Source organism: Artibeus jamaicensis, unplaced genomic scaffold (genome assembly GCF_021234435.1).
Source record: "Artibeus jamaicensis isolate MK-2021 breed Jamaican fruit bat unplaced genomic scaffold, CSHL_Jam_final contig_723, whole genome shotgun sequence".
NCBI lineage: Eukaryota > Metazoa > Chordata > Mammalia > Chiroptera > Phyllostomidae > Artibeus > Artibeus jamaicensis.
Window position 1 is genome coordinate 1,360,491 of NW_026521938.1, and position 20,869 is coordinate 1,381,359.

General features: G+C 43.3%; 2 protein-coding genes across 2 annotated transcripts; one reads left to right on the plus strand and one right to left on the minus strand.

Annotated features, from left to right (window-relative positions):
* The first annotated feature begins 12,116 nt into the window (after positions 1 to 12,116).
* LOC119053154 (zinc finger protein OZF-like) lies at positions 12,117 to 20,197 on the plus strand. Its single transcript, XM_053672054.1, has 3 exons — positions 12,117 to 12,189; positions 16,980 to 17,103; positions 18,609 to 20,197. Exons 2-3 carry the CDS (start codon positions 16,983 to 16,985, stop codon positions 20,147 to 20,149), a joined length of 1,662 nt encoding a protein of 553 aa, XP_053528029.1. The 5' UTR covers positions 12,117 to 12,189; positions 16,980 to 16,982; the 3' UTR covers positions 20,150 to 20,197.
* Positions 12,945 to 13,442, minus strand: LOC119053172 (40S ribosomal protein S15-like). Its single transcript, XM_037150661.2, has 2 exons — positions 13,357 to 13,442; positions 12,945 to 13,313 (listed from the first exon to the last, which is right to left on the minus strand). The coding sequence occupies exons 1-2, from the start codon at positions 13,440 to 13,442 to the stop codon at positions 12,971 to 12,973; spliced, it is 429 nt and encodes a 142-aa protein (XP_037006556.2). The 3' UTR covers positions 12,945 to 12,970.
* Positions 20,198 to 20,869: the final 672 nt, after the last annotated feature.

Here is a 20,869-nt window from a genome sequence, read left to right on the forward strand (position 1 = left end):
TTCTATTCCCCCCTTCATTCCCCTCCACCCTATACACCCCCTCCCCCACCATTACCCCCCCTTTAGTTTATGACCACGTGTCTCAAGTTCTTTAGATTCTATATTTCCCCTACTATTCTTGCCCTCCCCTCTATTTTCTACCTACCATTTATGCTACTTATTTTCTGTACCTTCCCCCCCTTCTCCTCCTCCCACTCCCCTGTTGCTAACTCTCCTTGAGATCTTCATTTCTATGTTTCTGCTCCTGATCTAGCTGTCCTTTTAGTTTGCTTTTGTTTTAGGTGTGGTTGTTAATAACTGTGCCTTTACTGTCCTTTCACTGTTTATCTTTTTTTTTTAACTTCTTTTACTTAGATAAGTCCCTTTAACATTTCATATAATAAGGGCTTGGTGATGATGAACTCCTTGAATTTGATCTTATCTGGGAAGCACTTTATCTGTCCTTCCATTCTAAATGAAAGCTTTGCTGGATAGAGCAATCTTGGTTGTAGGTCTTTGGATTTCATGACTTGGAATACTTCTTTCCAGCTCCTTCTTGCCTGTAAGGTCTCTTTTGAGAAATCCGCTGACAGTCTGATGGGAACTCCTTTGTAGGTGACAGTCCCCTTATCTCTTGCTGCTTCTAGGATTCTCTCCTTCATTTTAATTTTGGCTAATGTAATTATGTGCCTTGGTGTGTTCCTTCTTGGGTCCAACTTGTTTGGGACTCTCTGTGCTTCCTGGATTTCCTGGAAGTCTATTTCCTTTGCCAGATTGGGGAAATTCTCCTTTATTATTTGTTCAAATAAGGTTTCCACTCGTGGCTGTTCCTCTTCCCCTTCTGGTACCCCTATAATTCAGATGTTGGAACGTTTAAAGATGTCCTGAAGGTTCCTAAGCCTCTCCTCATTTTTTTGAATTCTTGTTTCTTCATCCTTTTCTGTTTGGTCATTTTTTTCCTCTTTCTGGTCCACTCCTTTGATTTGAGTCCCAGTTTTCTTTCCATTACTATTTTTTTCCTGTGCATTTCCCTTCATTTCAATTAGGTTAGCCTTCATATGTCCCTCTAATTTGTGACTAAAATCAACCAGTTCTGTGAGCATCCTGATCCACCAGTGTTTTGAACTGTGAATCTGAAAGTTTGGCTATTTCTTCATCACTTAGATTTATTGGCTCTGGGGCTCTGAGTTGTTCTTGAACCATGTTTTGATCTATTCGTGCCTGTTACGTGTATGAGGAGGGGCGCCTTAGGTGTTCACCAGGGCGGGGCCACCCAGGTTACTGGTTGGTGACACTGTATGTGGGGGCGGGGTCAGAGAGGGACAATGGCAGTCCCCTCTGCCTCTTCCTGCCACTGGGGCCTGCACAGTCTGTCTCACCGCTCGCTCCATTACTGGTTTATCTGTGCGAGAATGTGTGACTGTGGTCAGCTGTCAGTGAGTCCACCGCCCTGTGCCCTCAGTGGGTCTGCCCACTTCTCCACACCTGGGATCTGCCCATGGCTGCTGGTATGCCTGGGTTGCATGCCCGCCTGGGTTGCGTGCCCGGTCAGTCCGGTGGATCTTTCCTGCCCAACCCCGCTCTGCTGCTGGCTCTGCCCCTCTTACTGGTTTGGCTGAAGGGTTCATTGTTGTCAGACTTCTGTATAGTTCAATTTTCTGTGCTTTGGCTGCATTTTTGTTGCTAAGACTTTGTTGTTTTTAAACTTGGTTGTGTGAGAAGACACAGTGCTTCCACCTATGCCTCCATCTTGGCAGAAGTCCGTATTTCTAAAATTAATAAATATAAGTTAAATATAAATATAACTTAAAAAAGAATCAATAAATAGAAATTCAATATAAATATGTATTTTTTAAAAGAATCATGCCCTGGCTGGTGTAGCTCAGTGGATTGAGCATGGGCCTGTGAAACAAAGGGTTGCCAGTTCAATTCCCAGTCAGGGCACATGCCTTGGTTGCAGGCCAGGTCCCCTCTCTCTAAAAATAAATAAATAAAATATTTTTAAAAAATCACAATACCAAGATTAGGCTCAGTCTAACTCAGATTTCAGTGTCTCTTCATAAAAATTATCTGAAGTCTTAACTCTTTTCCCTATCCATTGAGGTGTCCTCAGAGCAATTTATACCACTGTCATTGAATAACTACACAATCATTATTAATAGCTCTCTGTAAATCATATTCAAAAACATTTTTACTAATCCTCACCCAGGGATATGTTTATAGAGAGTCTGGAAGTAGTAATACTATTGAGTGTGGTCAGTAGAGTACATGAATGTCTCACACAAGATGGACAGCAATTTGAACATTTTACCTAAAATGTCATGTGGCAATTGAGTATGATATTGTTATGTTACAGAATGACATACATATGGTGACATTGTAATAAAAGATTTTTATGTAATGAAAAGGGTGTTATTCATGCTGGACCCTGTAGATTTTAGAAAGAGAGGGAAAGGGGGGAGAAAGTGGGAAAAGAAGAGACAGAAACATTGATTGGTTGCCTCCATTACCCACCTGGCTGGGGATCTAAGGCCCAACCTAGAATTTGTGCCATGAATGGGAATCCAACCCACAATATATTTTGGTGCACAGGACTGTGCTCTATCCAACCAAGCAACCTGTCCAGAGCTCACGTGTTTTCTGATGTATCAATTCCATCCTTGACACTTTGCCGACTTGTCATTTCATCTGTAACTTCCCAGCTCCTGGCTACCTACACGTTTGTAGCCTCCCTGCATCACCCATTTCTCTGCATTGCTCCCTCTGCAGTATTCTCCACCATTGACTTACTCGTGGGTTATGAGGTGTGCATACATCCTTAAGTAGTTCTCAAATACCAGCTATTCATTTCTTGAACTTTACTGGGCAAAGAACATGACTAAGCTCCAGTACATCTTGCCGATGTCACCATCAGACAAGCCTTGCGGAACACCATTAGCAGAAGATGAGCTGGAGATCCTGCTTCTTTTCCATGTGACGCTTACCATCTTTGTGTCCATTTTCTGGTGAGGTCTCTCCTACTTTGTGATCTTAGAGGTTCAACTGCACAGCAACACCTTATTCAACCTGCCTCCAGGTCCCTTACTTTCAGCCAATCCCATGGAATTGACATATTATGCCTGACACACCTTTGTAATAGAACTTCCTTCCCCCCACCGAAGTCCACATCCATTTCCTCAGCATTTGTCTGCTTTCAGGTTGACATAAACAGGAAGATGAGGAGGCCCCTTCTGAGCAGAGTGTATCAGTAGAAGGAGAGTCACAGGTCCGTTCTTCTAAGACAACTCCAACAACCCTGAAGACTCAGCCCTGTGAGCAGTGTGTCTCAGTCTTGAAAGGTATTTTGCACCTGACTGAGTCCAAGTAGTGTACCTTGAGCAGAAAGCATTTTTCAGTGATGCATGTGTGAGAGGTTTTTCTTTCAGTGCAAACCATCACTAGCCACAGAGGCCTGCCTGTGGAGAGTAGGTCATGTGGACAGGGCCTCATTTGTGACCAGATGTAGCTCGTATGTATCATGACAACCTTTTTTTATCTGTAGGGAGTTTTGGGAAGACATTCCAGCCATATCAGGCCTTCTGGAGGCCACTCCTAACACAGGAGCCACCCAGTGGCAGTGAGAATGGGCAGGCCTTTCACAGAAAAAGTTATCACCAATGGGATGAATGTGAAAAAGGTTCCAGCCACAACCAGAAACTTGTTCAACATCAGGGTGTCTGCTCTGGAGAAAGGCTTAATGAGTCTAGCAAATGTGGGAAAGTTTTTAGACCGGTCTGTATCATCATTTGACATAGGAGAGTTCACAGTGGAGCAGTGCCCTGAGAGACTAGGGATTGTGGCAAGTCCTTCAACATAGACTCTGTCCTCATTCCATGCAAAAGAGGTCACACTGCAGAAAAGCCACATGAGTGTAATAAATGTGGGAAATCCTTTAGACAATGTTGGCGCCTTATTCAATACCTTTGAGTTCTTTCTGGAGAAAAGCCTTATACATATGGTGAATGTGGGAAATCCTTTAGCTATAACTCTACCCTCATTCTACACCCAAGTATTCACACTGGAGAAAAGTCATATGAATGCGAGAAGTCCTTTAGACAATGCTCTCACCATGTTGAATATTGTTGAGTACATTCTTTTGGAAAGCCTAGGAGTGTGGTGAATGTGGGGAATGCTGTAGGTGATCCTCTAGCCCAGAGGTGGCAAACACAAGGTCCACAGGCCAAATTGGGCCTGTAGCATCCACCAACGAGAGCAACAAATGGTCGGAAACTTTCAGGAGTTTAAGATGGAACTTTATTGGCCAAAGCTTTACCTGCGCAGGGGCAAACTCTTGAGGTGTCCGGAGACACGGTGCCCAGAGGGCTGCAAATGAGAGTCGCACCTGACATTTACAGCCTAGGGTTTTTATTGGGGTGAGCAAGTAAGCAAATACAGAAGCAGATGTAGCTGTTAGCGATTGGCTATCTCGAGGGAACACACATGGCTATGCTTTCTACTTGCAGCAGTGGATACTTTTCTGCAAAGACAAGGTCATGCACAGGCAGTTATCTTGTTTGTTCAGCACTCTTTGTACTTTCTATCTGGACTCTGCCTCGAGTTCCTTGTTCCTCTTGGCTTTTATCTAATTCTGGGCCTAACAGGCCCTCTACCTTGTTTTATACGGCCTGACACCTTGTTTCTACCTGGTGGGAGTGCCAAGCTCCTTGCCCCTAGTTAAGGAGTAGTTACATGTACACAGTCCTAAAATTACATTCAGCTCTTTAAAGGCAACCACAAGGCTGATGTGACCCCTGGGGAAAATGAGTTTGACACCCCTGCCGTAGACTGAAAATTAAACTGGCGACCCTTTGCTTTGTAGACTGGCACTCAGTTCATTGAGCCACACCAGCCAGGGCTGTTCTACACTTTATGATATGCATTACCACGATCTAATGGCTGTTGCCTTTTTCTTTGCATTTACCCACAGTACATAAACATTCCAGTTTTTCTGCAAGCCTTCCATCGCTTGGTATAGTTAATCTTTTTATATATTAGCTCTGGAAGTCAGTGTAGTGGTAATTTGCTTTGGTTATAATTACATTTCCCTAAAAATTCATAATGGGGAGCATTGTTTCATGCATTTATTTACCCTCTGTTTATGTCCTTTAGTAAAATGTCTGCTCAGAATCTTTTGCCTGTTTTTTTTTTATGAATTTAATGTTTTAAACAATAGGAAAAAACAACAACAAAAAGATCTGGCTGGTATGGCTCAGTGGATTGAGCACCAGCTTACAAACGGAAAAGTCATCAATTCTATTCCCAGTCAGGACACATGCCTGGGCTGTGGGCTAGGTCCCTAGTTGGGGGCATGTGAGAGGCAACCTATTGCTGTATCTTGCTCACATTGATGTTTCTCTCCTCTGCCTCCTTTCCTCTCTCTCTAAAAATAAATACAATCTTAAAAGAGTCAATAATACATTAAGTCAAGTCTAGGTTTGTAGCCTTTGCTAATTTTCCAGGTGTAAATACATGTTTAAAACTCATCTGCAGCCCTGGCTGGTTTAGCTTAATGGATTGAGCATGGGCCTGCAAACCAGAGGATTGCAGCTCGATTCCCAGTCAGGACACATGCCTGGGTTGCAGGCCAGGTCCCAGCAGGGGACACACAAGAGGCAACCATACATTGATATTTCTCTCCCTCTGTCCTTCTCTTCCCCTCTAAAGATAAATAAAATCTTAAAAAAAAAAAAAACCCTCATCTGCAGGGATACTGGGTGATGTTAGCAGTGCCTGTTCTATGTTAAGGCTTTGTTTGGATTACTTATTAAAATATTTTTAAATGACAATCTGGTAGATACTCTTTGCAGTTTAAATATCTCTGATGTCCTGAGGCACTCAGGTACATTCTGTATTGTTGACACTGCATTAGTAGTTCTCAATAATTCCAAGTCAAAGGGTGAAAGAAAAAAAAATGAAACATTAGCTTGAAAGAAAACTAGAAAAATTCAGGATTCAATTCAGCTTGTATGTGAAAAATAAAACTTTAATTAGAGTCCAATATTTACAACTGGGCATCGTGATTTCCAACGAAACAATTTCTCTCCCTAAAATTAACCTCATTTTTCATCAGAGATCACATTAAATCTAATTTCAATTTTGATAATTATTTGCATAAACAGAAGAACAACAATTGATTACATAGGCCCTTCCAAATCTACTTTGGTGGAATTTCACAGGAACCTTTGGACTGAGTTCAGTCAACCCATCAGGGCACAAAAGACAAGCCACAAAGTTGCCATCTTACTTTGTAATACTTACAGGATCTGGTGGATTCTTCAAGTTCTTGAGGTCCCCCAAATGTCTTGAGGTTACTTCCTTATCATTTTTCAGTAAAGCAGTGCTTTCCTTTACCTGGAAAGACTGCCATAAACCATGTGACCACGGAAGGTGCCAGGTCGCTTCTGCAGTGGGCCTTTATTAGCTTTGAAAGCCAATCTTTATTTCTTAAGGCATTCTGCTCACATTCAGTCCAGGCATGACTTTCTTTTTAATTTTTTTTTTTTAGATTTCATTTATTCATTTTTAGAGAGGGGGGAAGGGAGGGAGAAAGAGGAGAGAGAAACATCAATGTGTGGTTGCCTCTTAAGCATCCCATACAGGGGACCTGGCCCACAACCCAGGCATGTGCCCTGACTGGGAGGGATTCAAACTGGGGACCCTTTGGTTGGAGGGCGGGTATTCAATCCACTGAGCCACACCAGCAGGGCAAGGCATAACTCTTTCAATCATGACATTCCAGACAAAGACTTGGTTAATAAAACCACAATTGAAAACCTGCTTAATTGAAATTCTGTTATAAAGAGAACAGATTCTTGTTGGATTTCTGCAAACAAACATTACCATGAAAACAGTACTCATTAAGTGTTGCCTAATTCTGGAGGCATTAGGTATGGAAAAGTATAAATGCTTCAGTATTGCTTATGAGGGTATAATTTATCAAATGGCTCTAGAGAAAAAAAATAGCAAGTTACCTTATATCTGGAAAACAAAAAGATGTGAAATTAGCAATATTTTAAACAAAGTCATAAAAATAATTATTATTTTCATTCAGTCCCTTATAACCAATTTTTGTCTTGATTATTTGCCTGTATTTCCATGAATCCATTCATTCCTTAGATTTTTATAAATCTTCTTTTATTTCCAAGATTGGCCTGCTTAGATACTTGTAATTTAGAGTAAGTAAGAGTTCTTTTTATGAACTTTTCCAAGGACATAGTGTATTTGCAAATGCCTAAGAGGAAAACAATGACTGTTTATAAATGACAAAACTTAAAATGACATGGTGATAGATTTGATTATAGTGCAATTGATAAGGAACTTTGCTGCTTTGTAAGTTATATCATTCCAAGATAACAATTTCTAGGTAAATAGTAATTACTATGAACTGACATAAAAGAACAATACAAAGCCCATATTTTTTGATATAACCCAAAATCTCAATATATAAAGACCAAACTGTATGTGAGGTTTTAAAATGTGGTACATGACTTATCGGAGGTGTGCCCTGAGCATTGGAAACAATTCATAAATTTCCAATGTATGGGTTACAAACACTTGGAGTATCATTGCTTAATATCTCCACAGGGAAACATCACTCTCGGGTTGTCTAGTGTCACTGACAGGACACCTGCAACCCCTGAGTGCTTCCTGTTTATACTTGATTCTGAATCTTTGCAAGTTCCTCCCTGGGGCAGACTGCGATTTCTAGAACATCTATTTTAACAAAAATATATGTATACAGATAGAATATAATTATTATTATTTTATTTGGAAAAGCTTCCCATGTAATTTTGAGCATATTAAATAGGCACAATTAGTTCAAAAACTTCTCCTTTCTAAGGAGAGAGAACAAATCCTTGAGGTATTCCAGGAGTCCCTTGTAATAATTCAGTCATTTCTCAGTTAAAAAGTCTCTTAAAATTTGAACTTTGGGAAGGTTGTCAAAAGTAATTAACTAAAATATTATAACATAATCTCATGGCAAAACAACCTTTTTTAATGGTAATACCTCCAAAAACATTAACCAAATTAAAACCAGTTTTAATATCAAATAATTTGTCCAACCACAGGATCCTGCCTAATTTATATCAGTATTTAATTTCTTTAGGCCAATAATATGCTACACCCTAGTTACCCCATCCAGGGGCAGGAAATACACCATATGTACGCCTCCAGCAAAGCTCAAGGCATTTATCAAGAGCTCCAAATCCACTTTACAGCCTCTTTGTAATAAAAACCCCAAAGCAGATCAACTCAAGATTTGTCCAGCAATTAATGTTTCAGTGTTTCATGTTATTTCAAGATGAGTTGGGTGGGTGGCCGACACAGTTTTCATGAGAGCCCCTGACTCATGCATGTGTCGGACTCCTTGGTCCGTGTTTCATATTCCATGTTATTTCAAAATACCTACATATTCAATAACTTTTACCAGCATTTACGGATTTAGGAAAGCACAGCTGAAACAAATAAAATTGATTTACTCAGACATAGCTAATGTTTTTTCCCTTTTTGATAAGATTTACCTTCCAAATATCTGTATTTTAAAAGATGGCCTAGACCAGATTTTTTTTTAAAAGACCAGGTATTTGTACTTCAAAAATGTAGAAAAAGAACAGCATGCTTCTTCTAGAAGGACAATTACCTATACATTTTTAAAGGTGACTAGAGAAGGTTTTGAAAAGGTAAAAAAAGCATTTGGTGGACTTTGATGTACTGGAGTCAAACCCCTGGCCCTGTAAACATTTCATTTGTAAAACCAAGACAGTTATTTTTAATACCTGAGCAGCTGGGGTGTGACCGAAATGTTTATAAAGGGCTAACAAATCCATTCACCCATTTTTGAAATATTATTTCCATCTGGGTACATTTTTCCAGGTTACACACAGCAAATAGCTTAGGGTCCTGTCTGAGAGCCACAGTCTTAGATATATGGAACCTCTGTCTATTTCCCTTAAGAATAGCAAAAGAGGTCCAGCTGTAAGATAGTATTAAAATGAATGGTGTTGTTGACTGTTCAGATCTCTCCAATGTCCACTTTATATTGGGACTAGGAGATGTTGCACTTGGCAAGTATGCATCCCAAAAGGGGGATTTCAAGGCACGGTGGACAGGTTTTTCATCTACAGAGAGACTGATATATAACATGCTGAGAGAGGCATCGCTGTACATCTCTGGGATGTTTTGGGCCATTCTGAGTAGAGTCTGTATCCTGTTAAGCTGTCCCTGCAGCTTTGACGGAAGTTAACAATGAAAAGATGGTTAGGAAACGTTTAGTCAGTCTCAAGATTAGTTTCCTCTTGGGAGGTTCTTTTAAAATCGTTATCTTCCTGTTTGGTCCAGTATCTGGTTTATTTAATTCTAAATGCATTTCACTCTTCTGGAAAAAGATATCTGGGCATCATCGGTTTCAAGAAAGTCTCATACTGTTAGCTCAGAGTCGCCCAAGAAACCAGACGGACGCAGGGAGATAAGGTCTGCAGGGTTTATTAGCGGGGGGAATAAGAGGGAAAGTGGAGCCAACCGAGGGAGGTTGGGACTTGCTTGGTTGTTCTTAAATTAGACTTTTTAAACGCAAAAACCTGCATTTAGGGTATTAGAGTCTGATTGGCTAGAGCTGGTTGCTGGGTCAAAGCTGCATCCTATAACCCCAGACCCTAATCTTCCTGGACAGGGTCTGCAGGCAGCTTCCTGCGGTGCCATTTTCTCGCCTGGTAATTTTCCTTCTTCCTTGGCCTGCCTAGATCTAACACATACTACCAGGTGAATCAGAGCAGATTTCACTGGTAAAAATATATTTTGCTCCATAACATTTCCTAGTTGGAAGGAAATATGCTCTAATTTTAAAACAGACATTGGATAATTATGTCTACCATTTGTAGAGAAGCTTACTCTGAGGGATGGTGACAGTTGCTGGAGGAAAAAGAGGGATCGAGTAAAGTAAAAGAGATAAAGAATTACAAATTGGTAGTCACAAAATAGTCACAAGGATATAAACCTCAGCATAAGGGACACACTCAATAATATATAACCATGTAAGGTGCTAGGTGGTTACTTAAAATATTGAAGGGATTGGTTGATAAAGTACATGACTGTCCAACCACTCTATGGTATACCTGACATTAGTATAAAATATTATAATTTAGAAAAGAAACAGATAAAGTATGTATATAGGAACCTTACTACTTTCCCTGTCCGTGATAATTTCAACCTCTCCCAAACCATCAGCAAGGAGAAAAGGGAACACTCTAGAGCAACATCATCCATGCCTGCCTTCTCATTCCAAATCCCAGTTCGACCTTCTCCAGTTCCTCCTGGGTGACCTGACTTTTTGCAACAGAAACAGACTTCTCCACAAAAGCTTCCCAGCAATCTCAGTTTAGTAATTCTGTCGAATTAGACATTAAGCTCAACAAACTTGAAAGTTGAACCAGACACCGAGCTTGCTTCATCATGAAGCCACAGCAGCTCATTAAGCCTGATTTACTTGGAAACTGTAGCATTTACAGGATTATTCACGCACTCCAGAAAGCTATCCAGTCCTTACTCTTAGGATTTAACCCTCCAGGTGGGCAGGAAGCATTTCTCTTGGGCTCAACCCAAGCCAAGAACTAGGACCACCAGAAAAGGAGGAGCAGGAAAAAACCCTCCTCTGAGTACATGTGGAGCAGAAACCAGATGAGGCAGCACAACACGGGAGGTTCCCACAGCAGAAGCCAAAATAGCAATACAAAGGGGCACAGCCCAGCTTCTCCAACCATGGAAAAGGAGCAGACCAAATAGCACTAATCCCCAGCAGGTCCAGGAAGGGCCTAACCCTGGCCTGGCAAGAATGAGGAAGTGGGTGAAAGCCGGAATCATGGCTTCAACAACTTGCCATTCTACTCAGAAAAACATATCTTGGAGGCAGCCACTGCCAGAGCCAGGCCTGAAAAGTGGTCTTCCCAGTTTTCTATTCTAGTGCTAATTGACATGTGGTCCTTCTGGGGGTTTCTAATTTGCAATCAAGATAAGCTTCCCATTCAGTTTAATTTAGAACCCGATTTTCTAATTTTTCATGCCAAAATTATTTCAGGCATTAAAAGAGATACATTTTAGCCATGTTAAATTGGTCACTTCTGGTTAAATCTTCCCATGTTTGTTAAGTGCCAGTAAGGATATGGCCCTGTGTATGCATCTCAAAACTCCCAGGAGTCTCTGCCCCCCATTCCCCCTCCACAAAGATTCCTAGTCGTCTAAGACTGTCTGAGACCAGCCAGAGGGAGAAAGCGTCTCTCATCCTCAGAGCTAAAGGAATTTAGACTTTTATTTTTCTAGCGAAAGATTTTGTTAAAAGACCCCCAGTTAGCAACTTCAACTAAAAGCCAAAGTTAAAAGTCAGCCATCCATTTTTCTCCCCCTGTCGTGTCTTAACTTGGCTTCTTAAACCTTGACCTCTAGCTTTACCTCAAGGATTTAAAACAAAACAAACAAAAAATACCACGTCAAAGAAATTCAGCCTCTAATAACAGTATGTAAGGTGACCTTTAGTGAGTTCCTTTTTGGAATCCTGCCATTCTACTTGACACAGGCCAAGTCACTGCAAGTTAACCAGTAACAAAAAATCACTAAGGATTCTGACTCCAGTGTATTTGTACAGGAAGAAGATAGTTAACACATTCCAGATAAGCGTGGATGCATTTTGTGTTTCAGTGAGAATACAGTCAAATTGGATTTGAAACAATACTTTTTGTCTCCTGTAGCATTCCGAGTTTCCGGGAATCTGAAATAGTGTCTCTAAACAAAGCGATCAGTTCCAGGCAACACTCCCCAGGTATTTGCATACAGGGCGGTGAAACTAAAGTTAACATTCCCCAGCGCCACGCCAGATGTAACAACGCCTTTGTATAAACCTTAAGGTCACTGATAGACAGCTAACGCTTCCTACGCAGCTTAAAAAAACAAAAGCAAGGCGCAGAGGGCGATAGGCACAGAGATAGCGAGTTTCAACCAATGAAAAAGTTCAAAAGGGAAGTGCGCTGCGCGCCACGTGTCACGTCAGCCACGTGTTAGGGCAGAACTTCCGGCTTCCTCTGGAGGACACTTTGACCTTTCCCATCTTTTTCCGGTCAGAGCTTCGCCAGCGTTGTATCCGGTCGGGAGCGGCGGAACTGGAGTGGTCCTTGCTGGGCAGAGGTGGGTCTGAGGCTCCCCTTGTTCCTCGTGGCCAGGAACTGGTCTCAATATCTCGCAGGGCCCGTTTGTCCCACAGAACCGCAGGCGCAGCCGGCTCGGGCGCGGGTCTGAGAAGTGTGCGCGGTCCTCCCGCCCTCCCCGCTCAGCCCACAGAGCCCTGCAGCCCCGGTGCGGGGCACCCATCACGTCTTGCATCCATACCTAACTTAGGTTCCGAGATCGGGAGGCACTCGTAGGTGACACAGGGTATAACCGGGTGGGAGAGGCTGATGGTTGGAGGGGCTGCCGCGTAAAATGTGGAGGGGTGCTTGAACCAGGAGGAGTCTGGAAAATTGGGCCCTGTTTTGTGTCTAAAGGCTCCGGAGGAGCGTAGGCGAAGTTGTACGTGAGGAGTGCACGTGGTGGCCATGGAAGGTTGTGAGGAAAAGTATCTTGGCGCAGGCTGGTGTAGCTCAGTGGATTGAGCGGGGGACTGCGAACCAGAGGATCACCGTTCAATTCCCAGTTACGGCACATGCCTGGGTTGCAGGCCAGTTCCCAGCAGGGGACACACAAGAAGCAACCGTACATTGATATTTCTCTCCCTCTCTCCTTCCCTTCCCCTCTAAACATAAATAAATAAAATCTTTTTAAAAAAAGGTATCTTGATTGATTGGGTTGTAACATTTTCCAAACATTGCTCAGAGTGAAAGTGGAGAAGCTGGACAGTCACCACCAGGCCCAATAAGCAGAGAAAAAGATGGAGCTTTTTTTTTTTTAAGTCAGTTTGTGCTTTTATTGACTACTTGAGAGGGATGGAGCGGGAAGAGTGGGTGACCCCAATGCCAGGCCGACCATGCTTCACCGGCTTATAGGTGATGGAGAACTCGCCCAGGTAGTGGCCAATCATCTCCGGCTTGATTTCCACCTGGTTGAAGGTCTTCCCATTGTACACGCCCACCATGCTGCCCACCATCTCTGGCAGGATAATCACGTTCTGCAGGTGTGTCTTCACTTCCGGTGGCTCCCTCGTGGGCGGTGCTTGCTTCTTGGCTTTGCGCAGGCGCTGTAGCAGTGAGTGCGGCTTTCCCTGAAGGGCGCGGTTTGGCCGCTGCCTGGCACTGTAGAGCTGGATTAGTTGCTCACTAGGTGGGAGAAGGCAGGTGGCGTGGGTGGTCTATCTAAGCCTAGGACATGTCAAGCAGTTGATCAAGATCCACGCCACTGTAAGTGAATTTGCGGAAGGTCCACTGCTGCTTCTCCACTTTTACCATCTTGATGGCTCTTCAGAAAGTGAATCTTTATGTCCGCTTTTTTTCAGATGGCTGGCGATCTGAGAAGATTGTAGGTTGCACACCTTGAAAGATGGTCTTGCATTCCATTTCGAACCTACCCGTTTAATAAGGAAATGAAAAGGGTAGGTAAGGGCTTTGGAATTCAGGCACAAGATTAATAAAAGCTGCAGAATTATTTTTATCTGTTGAACAGTGAATCTTCATCTGCATCCTGTAGAGTGGTCTGGGTGACTCTGGCGTGGCTCAACGGATTGAGCATCGGCCAGCTATAACCAAACATGCCCTGGGTTTGACGCCTTTTTTTTTTTTTTTTTTTTTAGGTTTTATTTATTTATTTTTAGAGATAGGGGAAGGGAAGGAGAAAGAGAGGGAGAGAAACATCAGTTTGTGGTTGCCTCTCTTGTGCCCCTAAATGGGGGCACAGCCCGCAACTGAGGCATGTGTCCTGACTGGGAATCGAACCAGGGACCCTTTGGTTCAAAGGCCTACACTCAGTTCACTGAGCTATACCAGCTAGGGCTGAAGTAGTAGTAGCTTTTTACATGTGTTATTAGTAAGCTCATTAAGTATTACTTAAATTTAAAAATTTACAACTTTAAAATTTTCCCCATCAAGAGGAAGAAGCAGTTAGGGACAGGGAGGTGAATCCTATAAAGGATGGCTTTTCTCCCAGGGTCTACAGTGAGTACTGAGGCCCTGAGCTATAGTGCGGTCACCTTGAGAGCACCTGGCCCCCAGGGCTGGGCCAGAACACTTAGAATCCTGAGCTTGTGGGTTCTGGCAGTGGTGACCAGGCTCTCAACAGATCATTCTCTTTCCAGATTCTTGCAACTCAAGAATCACTTAGGGCCCTGGTTTGCAGGGCTTATTTCAGGGCCTCCCACTCTTACGATCTTTGAGATACAGGTGTCCATGGTCTGTGGTGCCACACTGTCAGCTTTTGGTACTAGGGACCCTCAACAGACACCAAGCCCAGGGTTCTAGGTCCAGGTTTACAGTTTCCTGTTTTAGGCAGCTGGTGGAATGCGATGTGAGAAGTCCTCCCAGGCATAGGTACCATTATGTGCAAAGGCTTGGAGGTAATGATGTGTTGATTCAGAAACCTGCAGGTATCCTTTCTTACGTGCCAGGAACCAGTGGGACAGGAGTCAGGTCTAGAGTAGCTTGGTTTCAAGTTGGATGGCGGTCTGCAGGGTGTGGTAGAAAGACCAGAGAGAAGGCTGGTTATATAATTTGGGTGAGTATGAAGGACCAGGAAAGTGGCCTTTGAGGTGGGTGAAACAGCTGGATTCTAGATGGGACTTTTATGTGTGGCTGCCAAGTTTTTCTAATCTTGAGGTTGAGAGAGAGTGAGGTAGGAGTCAGGAATGACTTGATGGTTTGGTGTTAGTAACTTCAGTATGGAAAGCATTATCAATTGAGATGGGGAAAAAACACAGTATAAAGAGAGATTTTCATTGGGGATATCAGGAATTTTATATTTGACCTGTTAATGGTATGAGATGTTACAGAGAGCATTTCATAGGTGTCTGGAACTCTGATGAGTTCAAGAGAACAACTTCTCCAAAAGGTGCTAGAGAGTCTATGGACCAGGGAGGAGCTGTATGTCACTGTGATATGGGGAATCCTGGTCAGAATCATACTGGTAGTAGTAGCCCAGGAAGACAGGGCAGGGCTGAGGACTGGATTTCCTGCTGGGGAATCTAGTTGTGGGAAGTGGGTGTCACAACAGAGGATACGGAGAGAAGTGGTTGTGTAGCAGGATGAGCAGAGAGTATGACTCAACAAGTGGCCAAGGTCTTCAAGACATCAGTGGATCTGAGATGGATTATAAACATCAGAGTAATTCACACAAGGGAAGACTGGTACTGTGCATATTCTTTGCTCTGAAGACTCCCCAGGACTTAGCTGTGACCTAGGGTGTCCCAGTCAGGCCAACAGATGAAGTGTAGGGGCATAGTGTTCATCTGTGAGACTCATGGGGCATGGGGTAGAGGGCACCTGGGGCTGGCCCTAGAGTGAGAGTGAGGTGAAGAGAGGAAGGCTGAGACTGCTGGCAGGTTATCAGGTGTCGTACCCGTGGAGGAAGACTATATATATTTCACATCTGATGTGGTTCTTGGTAGGTGAAGTTGAAGCAAGGAACCCTCAGGGAGGGAGGTCTTCACAGCAGGAATCGAGGGAGCTAGCCGCTGTCGGTGGGGACCATCAGAGTCTGGGTAGTACTTGATCCTGTTTGAATTTACTGTGGATTATCTGGATTACATATACTGAGAAATGAGTAGAGAGGCTAAGGCAGTAACTGTGGTAGGGACAGGAGGAGGCTGGGACTGTGTGTACTGTGAAAGAGAGGTGTGGTAGGAAGACTGAGGTGTACGTGGAGGGGGCAGTGTGAATTGATGGCCCCAGGGCACTAGCCTTGACTTAGAGTAAATGGAGGCTGAGCTCATGTCTGGTGGATTCTCAAAGACTGATACGGGTAATTCCATGGGAAGTGCATGAAAGAGTGTGATACCTTAGCTAGCAGTATGGGTATCTACATGCCCAGTCCAGAGACTAGATTCCATTTGTCTGCCCACCTGCCTACTGTTGTTGAGGGCTGGTACAGTGATCAATAGGACCTTTTATTTATTTCTTTTAAAATTTTTTTAAAAGATTTTATTATTTTTAGAGAGAAGGGAAGGGAGGGAGAAAGAGAGGGAGAAACATCATAGTGTGGTTGCCTCTCACATGGCCCTCACTGGGGACCTGCCTGCAACCCAGGCATGTGCCCTTCGGTTCACAGCCCACACTCAGTCCACTGAGCTACACCAGCCAGGGCTCAATAGGATCTTGATCAGATAGCAGACGTCAGTGCCACCCAGGTTTGAAAACCTCCATTAGCATGGGGAAGGGAGACAGGTAAGCAGTAGATAGATTATGAAGTTGGTGAAATGAGAATCCTGGTAGAGGTGATCAGGGAACAGTCCTTGTCCTGGCAGGGCCGTGCTTCCTTTCAAGTAACTCTGAAAAGATAGCTGCATGAGGGAAGTGGAATTCCAAAAATTACGTACAGGACAGAGGTTAGTTTAAAGTAATGGAATGAGGACCCTGGGATGGGGCACATAGGTTGAAGGGGATGCCCTGTTTTTTGTGTGTCTTGGAGGGACATTCTGGGAGACCACAGCAGTATTACCCGACAAGACCCATTTCAAATTACTCACATGATCTCTATGTCCAACTTCTCTCCCTAAACTAAGTTTGTGCCTCTAAGTCTGTACTGACAAGAGGCAGTATGGCCTACATGTTAAGTTCAGAGCCTAAGGTATTGTCCATGTGCCCATCAGCATATTTTTGTGGGCAGGAACAGTATCGATGGGAATATAAGGAGACTGATTTTAATAGTACCAAGGCTTTGTATCTGCTCTGATGTGGGGAGTCAAAGTATCAGATGGATGTGGAGGGTTGAGGGGTAGGGCAAACTTGGAATCCTAGGAGAGGAGCTGATCATAGTATGCACTGTCCCCATTCTGACAGGATATGAACTTTGCAGACCTGGCCATTGCCTTCTCCCAGGAGGAGTGGGGACTCCTTGATGAGGCTCAGAGACTTCTGTACTGGAATGTGATGCTAGAAGTCTTTGCCCTTGTAGCATCTGTGGGTAAGACCTTCAAACCTCTCCTCTTGTCTCGAAGTGATGTCCTGCCTTCTCTATTTTCTCCAGAAGTGGCTCTATCTTTCCCACAGCCATACCATGTGCTCTGCTGATGTCCTCTGTGTTGTGGTGGCTGCGAGTTCTGATCTGTGTGGAGTGCCCTGACCCATAAACCCCTTGAGCACATCTAACACATGTTGCCTCAAAAAGTGCAGAGAAGTGTTTGGGTGTCTGGAGTCTTGCAAACAGCTTAATAGATCCCACCTTACTTGGATTGTTCCTTGCTTGGGTCACTGTGTCCGCATCCATAACCTCCAGTTCTGCCCTTTTTTCTCTACTTAACATTTTTTTTGTGATTCTCTGTACCAGTTGATGCTCATTACTTACATTAACCTGGGCTGTTCTTGTGAGACCCTCCTTGAAGGTTTTGTTGTTGCTTTTTTTGTAACATTGCCTTCCCTCAATACTACTTTATGCCGAGTTGCTCTGGGTCAGTGGTTGCTGAGTACCTCTGCTGTCTTTAATCGATACTGGAATCATTGAGATTCTTTTTTTTTTCTTTTTAAACTATTTATTTTTAGAGAGAGGGGAAGGGAGAGAGAAAGAGAGGGAAAGAAACATTGATGTATGGTTGCCTATCGTGTGCCCCTCACAGGGACCTGGCCTGCAACTAAGGCATGTGTCCTGACTGGGGATTGAACCAGCAACCCTTTGGTTCATAGGCTGGTACTCAATCCACTGAACCACAGCAGCCAGGGCTTGAGATTCTGAATAGTAGTACAATAAAGGGGGAAGGGAGAATTCGCGCTCTGTCACAGGGTGGACTTGACAGGATTGTCTCGGAGGCCTGACCCTTGTGGTGAGAACTGAGGTACGTCGTTACTTACAGGCTGTATTCAGATTATATCGAGAACCTGACCTGTGTCCATTATTGTTTTTCTGCAAGTGGCCGCTATCCACACCTCATTTCTGCTTTTTCTTACCCATACTTAACACTTCGCTGACTTGTTTCATCTGTGACTTCATGGCTCCTCACTGTGTACCCATATGTGTACTCTGTGCATTGCATGTTCCTCTTCATGGCTCCCTCTGCAGTATTCTGCAACAATGACATACACATGGGTTATGAGACATGCATAAATTCTTACGAAGTCTTCAAACACCATCTATTCATTTATTGAATTTTACACAGAAAAGGATATACCCAAGCTCCTGGGCAGCTTGCCTGTGTTACCAGTTAGCAGAAAATGAATTTGACATGTTGTTTATTATCCATGTGGTGCTTGCCATCACTGTGTCTTTTTTTTTTCCCCCTGAGGTTTTTTTTTGTGTGTGTGATTCTCAGAGGCCCAGTACTGCAAAGCAGCATTTTATTCCATATACCCTTAGGTCTCTCCCTTTTAGACAGTGTCATGAAGCCATCATATTAATGTATAACACACTTTTATGTTGAGACTTGCCCCTCCCATCAAAGTCAGCATGCATTTCTTTCAGCATTTCTCTGCTTTCAGGTTGTTGGCATAAAAAGGAAGATGAGGAGGCCCCTTGTGAGCAGAGTATATATGTAGAAGAAGAGTCACAGGCTGGGGTTTCTAAGACATCTCCAGCAACTCAGAAAGCCCTTCCTTGTCAGCAGTGTGTCTCAGTCTTGAAAGCCATATTGAACCTGACCGAGTTCCAGGCAGCATACCTTGGGCAGAAAGCATTCTTCAGTGATGCCTGTCTGAGAGGCTTCAGTTTCAGTGCAAACCTTCACCATCAACAGAGGCCTTCCAGTAGAGAGAAGCCTTGGAAAGGATATATGGACAGGGCCTCCTTTGTGACCAGGTATAGCTCTTACGTATCAAGTGCACCTTTCATCAATAGGGAGGTTACAGAGGAATTTCCAGCCATCTCAGACTTTCTCCTGCACCAGGCCACTCCTAGCAGTCAGGAACAATGCAGTGGGCTGTCCTTACCTGGTGAATGTGAAGAAACTTCTGGCCACACCAAGGAATTTGTTCAACAACAGAGTGTCTACTCTGGAAAAGAGCTTTACGAGGGTACCAAATGTGGAAAGGCTTCCACACAAATTTTTAACCTCATTCCACATAGGAGAGTTCACACCGGAGAAAAGTTGCTTGTTTGTGGTGATTGTGGGAAGTCCTTCAGGCATAGATCTAACCTTTGTCAACATCGAAAAATTCACAGTGAGGAAAAGCAGCATGAGTGCACTGTCTGTGGGAAACATTTTCACTACAAATTTACCCTTGTTGATCATCAGAGAATTCACACTGGTGAAAAGCCTTATGAGTGTAATGAATGTGGGAAATTTTTCAGAAAAAAGGATAAACTCATCGATCACCTCAAATGTCACACTGGTGAAAGGCCTTTTGAGTGTTGTGAATGTGGGAAATCTTTTCGTCGTAAGCATCACCTCCAGAGACATGGAAGACTTCACACCAGAGAAATGCCTCATGAGTATAGTGAGTTCAGGAAATCTCTTAATCGTCAGAGGCGTTCTGTTAAACGTCGTCAAGTTCATTCTCTAGAAAAATCATATGAGTGTGGTGAATGTGGGAAATGTTTTCGTCGCAAATACCAATTTATTACGCATAAGACAATTCACACTGGAGAAAAGCCCTTTGAGTGTACTGATTGTGGGAAGTTCTTCAGGCTAACCTCTCTCCTCCTCCAACACCAGAGAATTCACACTGGAGAAAAGCCCTTTGAATGCAGTATGTGTGGGAAGGCCTTCAAACAAAAATCAGCCCTCATTCAACACCAGAGAATTCACACTGGAGAAAAGCCCTTTGAGTGCAGTGAGTGTGGCAAGTCCTTCAATCAGAAATCTGCCCTCATTCAACACCAGAGAATTCACACTGGAGAAAAGCCTTTTGAGTGTAATGATTGTGGGAAATCTTTCAGACAAAGCAGTAAGCTTATTGATCACCTCAGAGGTCACACTGGGGAAAGGCCTTATGAGTGTAGGGAATGTGGAAAGTGTTTTAGACAGAGCTCTACTCTTTCCCAACACCAGAAAGTTCATAGTAGATTAAATCCAAACAAGTGAAGCAAATGTGGGAATAAATTTAGACGAATCCTTCTTTTTTTTTTTCCATTTTAGGAGTAATAGGAGAAAGAACAGGTCTTTACACTGTGGACCTTCGGCTTGTTACAGATTCCAAGTTTTCTCCTAGTTTTTATAAAAATAAAACTTAACCCCCCCCCAAATCAGAAGGCCTGAGCTGTTTTTTTTTACAATGTATTTGCTTATCAAATCATAATGTATATTATAAATATTATACAGGTTTGTCAATTATGCCTTAATAAAGATGCAAAAAGATTGAAATTATACCCTCACAAAGCCATAATATGAGAGAATGTTGAGAAATAAATCTTTGGGAGAAAAAAGATTCACACAAAAGTAAACAATGTACTTAATTTACTTTGCCTTGGAGATAAAGCACTTTCTATTTCGAGAAGCAAATGACGGGTACACTGGCTCGCAGTGCCTGCAGCATCATGGATGAGACGAGACAAATTCACACGGACTACCGAGTCCTGTGGGGGAAAAGGGATGGCGCGGCTACTCCCTCAAGGGGGAGAGCCCCAGAGTGGCCTGGCAATTCTCTCAAGGGTAGAGCCTGCTGACCCTTTCCTAGACAGGCTTTTGTTGGGGGTTTTGCACAGGAGTTCAGGTACAACTTAACTAATCGTCGTCAGGCAGTAAACAGTATACAAAGAACCATTAGGGCCGCTTCTAAGTCAGGGTCTATCAGCTAAAAGGCTA

Coding starts and splice junctions, on each gene's coding strand:
- LOC119053172 (XM_037150661.2), bottom strand. CDS start 13,442: ATGGTAAAAGTGGAGAAGCAGCAGTGGACCTTCCGCAAATTCACTTAC. Junction 13,314..13,356: donor CAACTGCTTGACATGTCCTA/GGCTTAGATAGA, acceptor TCTCCCACCTAG/TGAGCAACTAATCCAGCTCT.
- LOC119053154 (XM_053672054.1), top strand. CDS start 16,983: ATGAACTTTGCAGACCTGGCCATTGCCTTCTCCCAGGAGGAGTGGGGA. Junction 17,104..18,608: donor TGCCCTTGTAGCATCTGTGG/GTAAGACCTTCA, acceptor CTCTGCTTTCAG/GTTGTTGGCATAAAAAGGAA.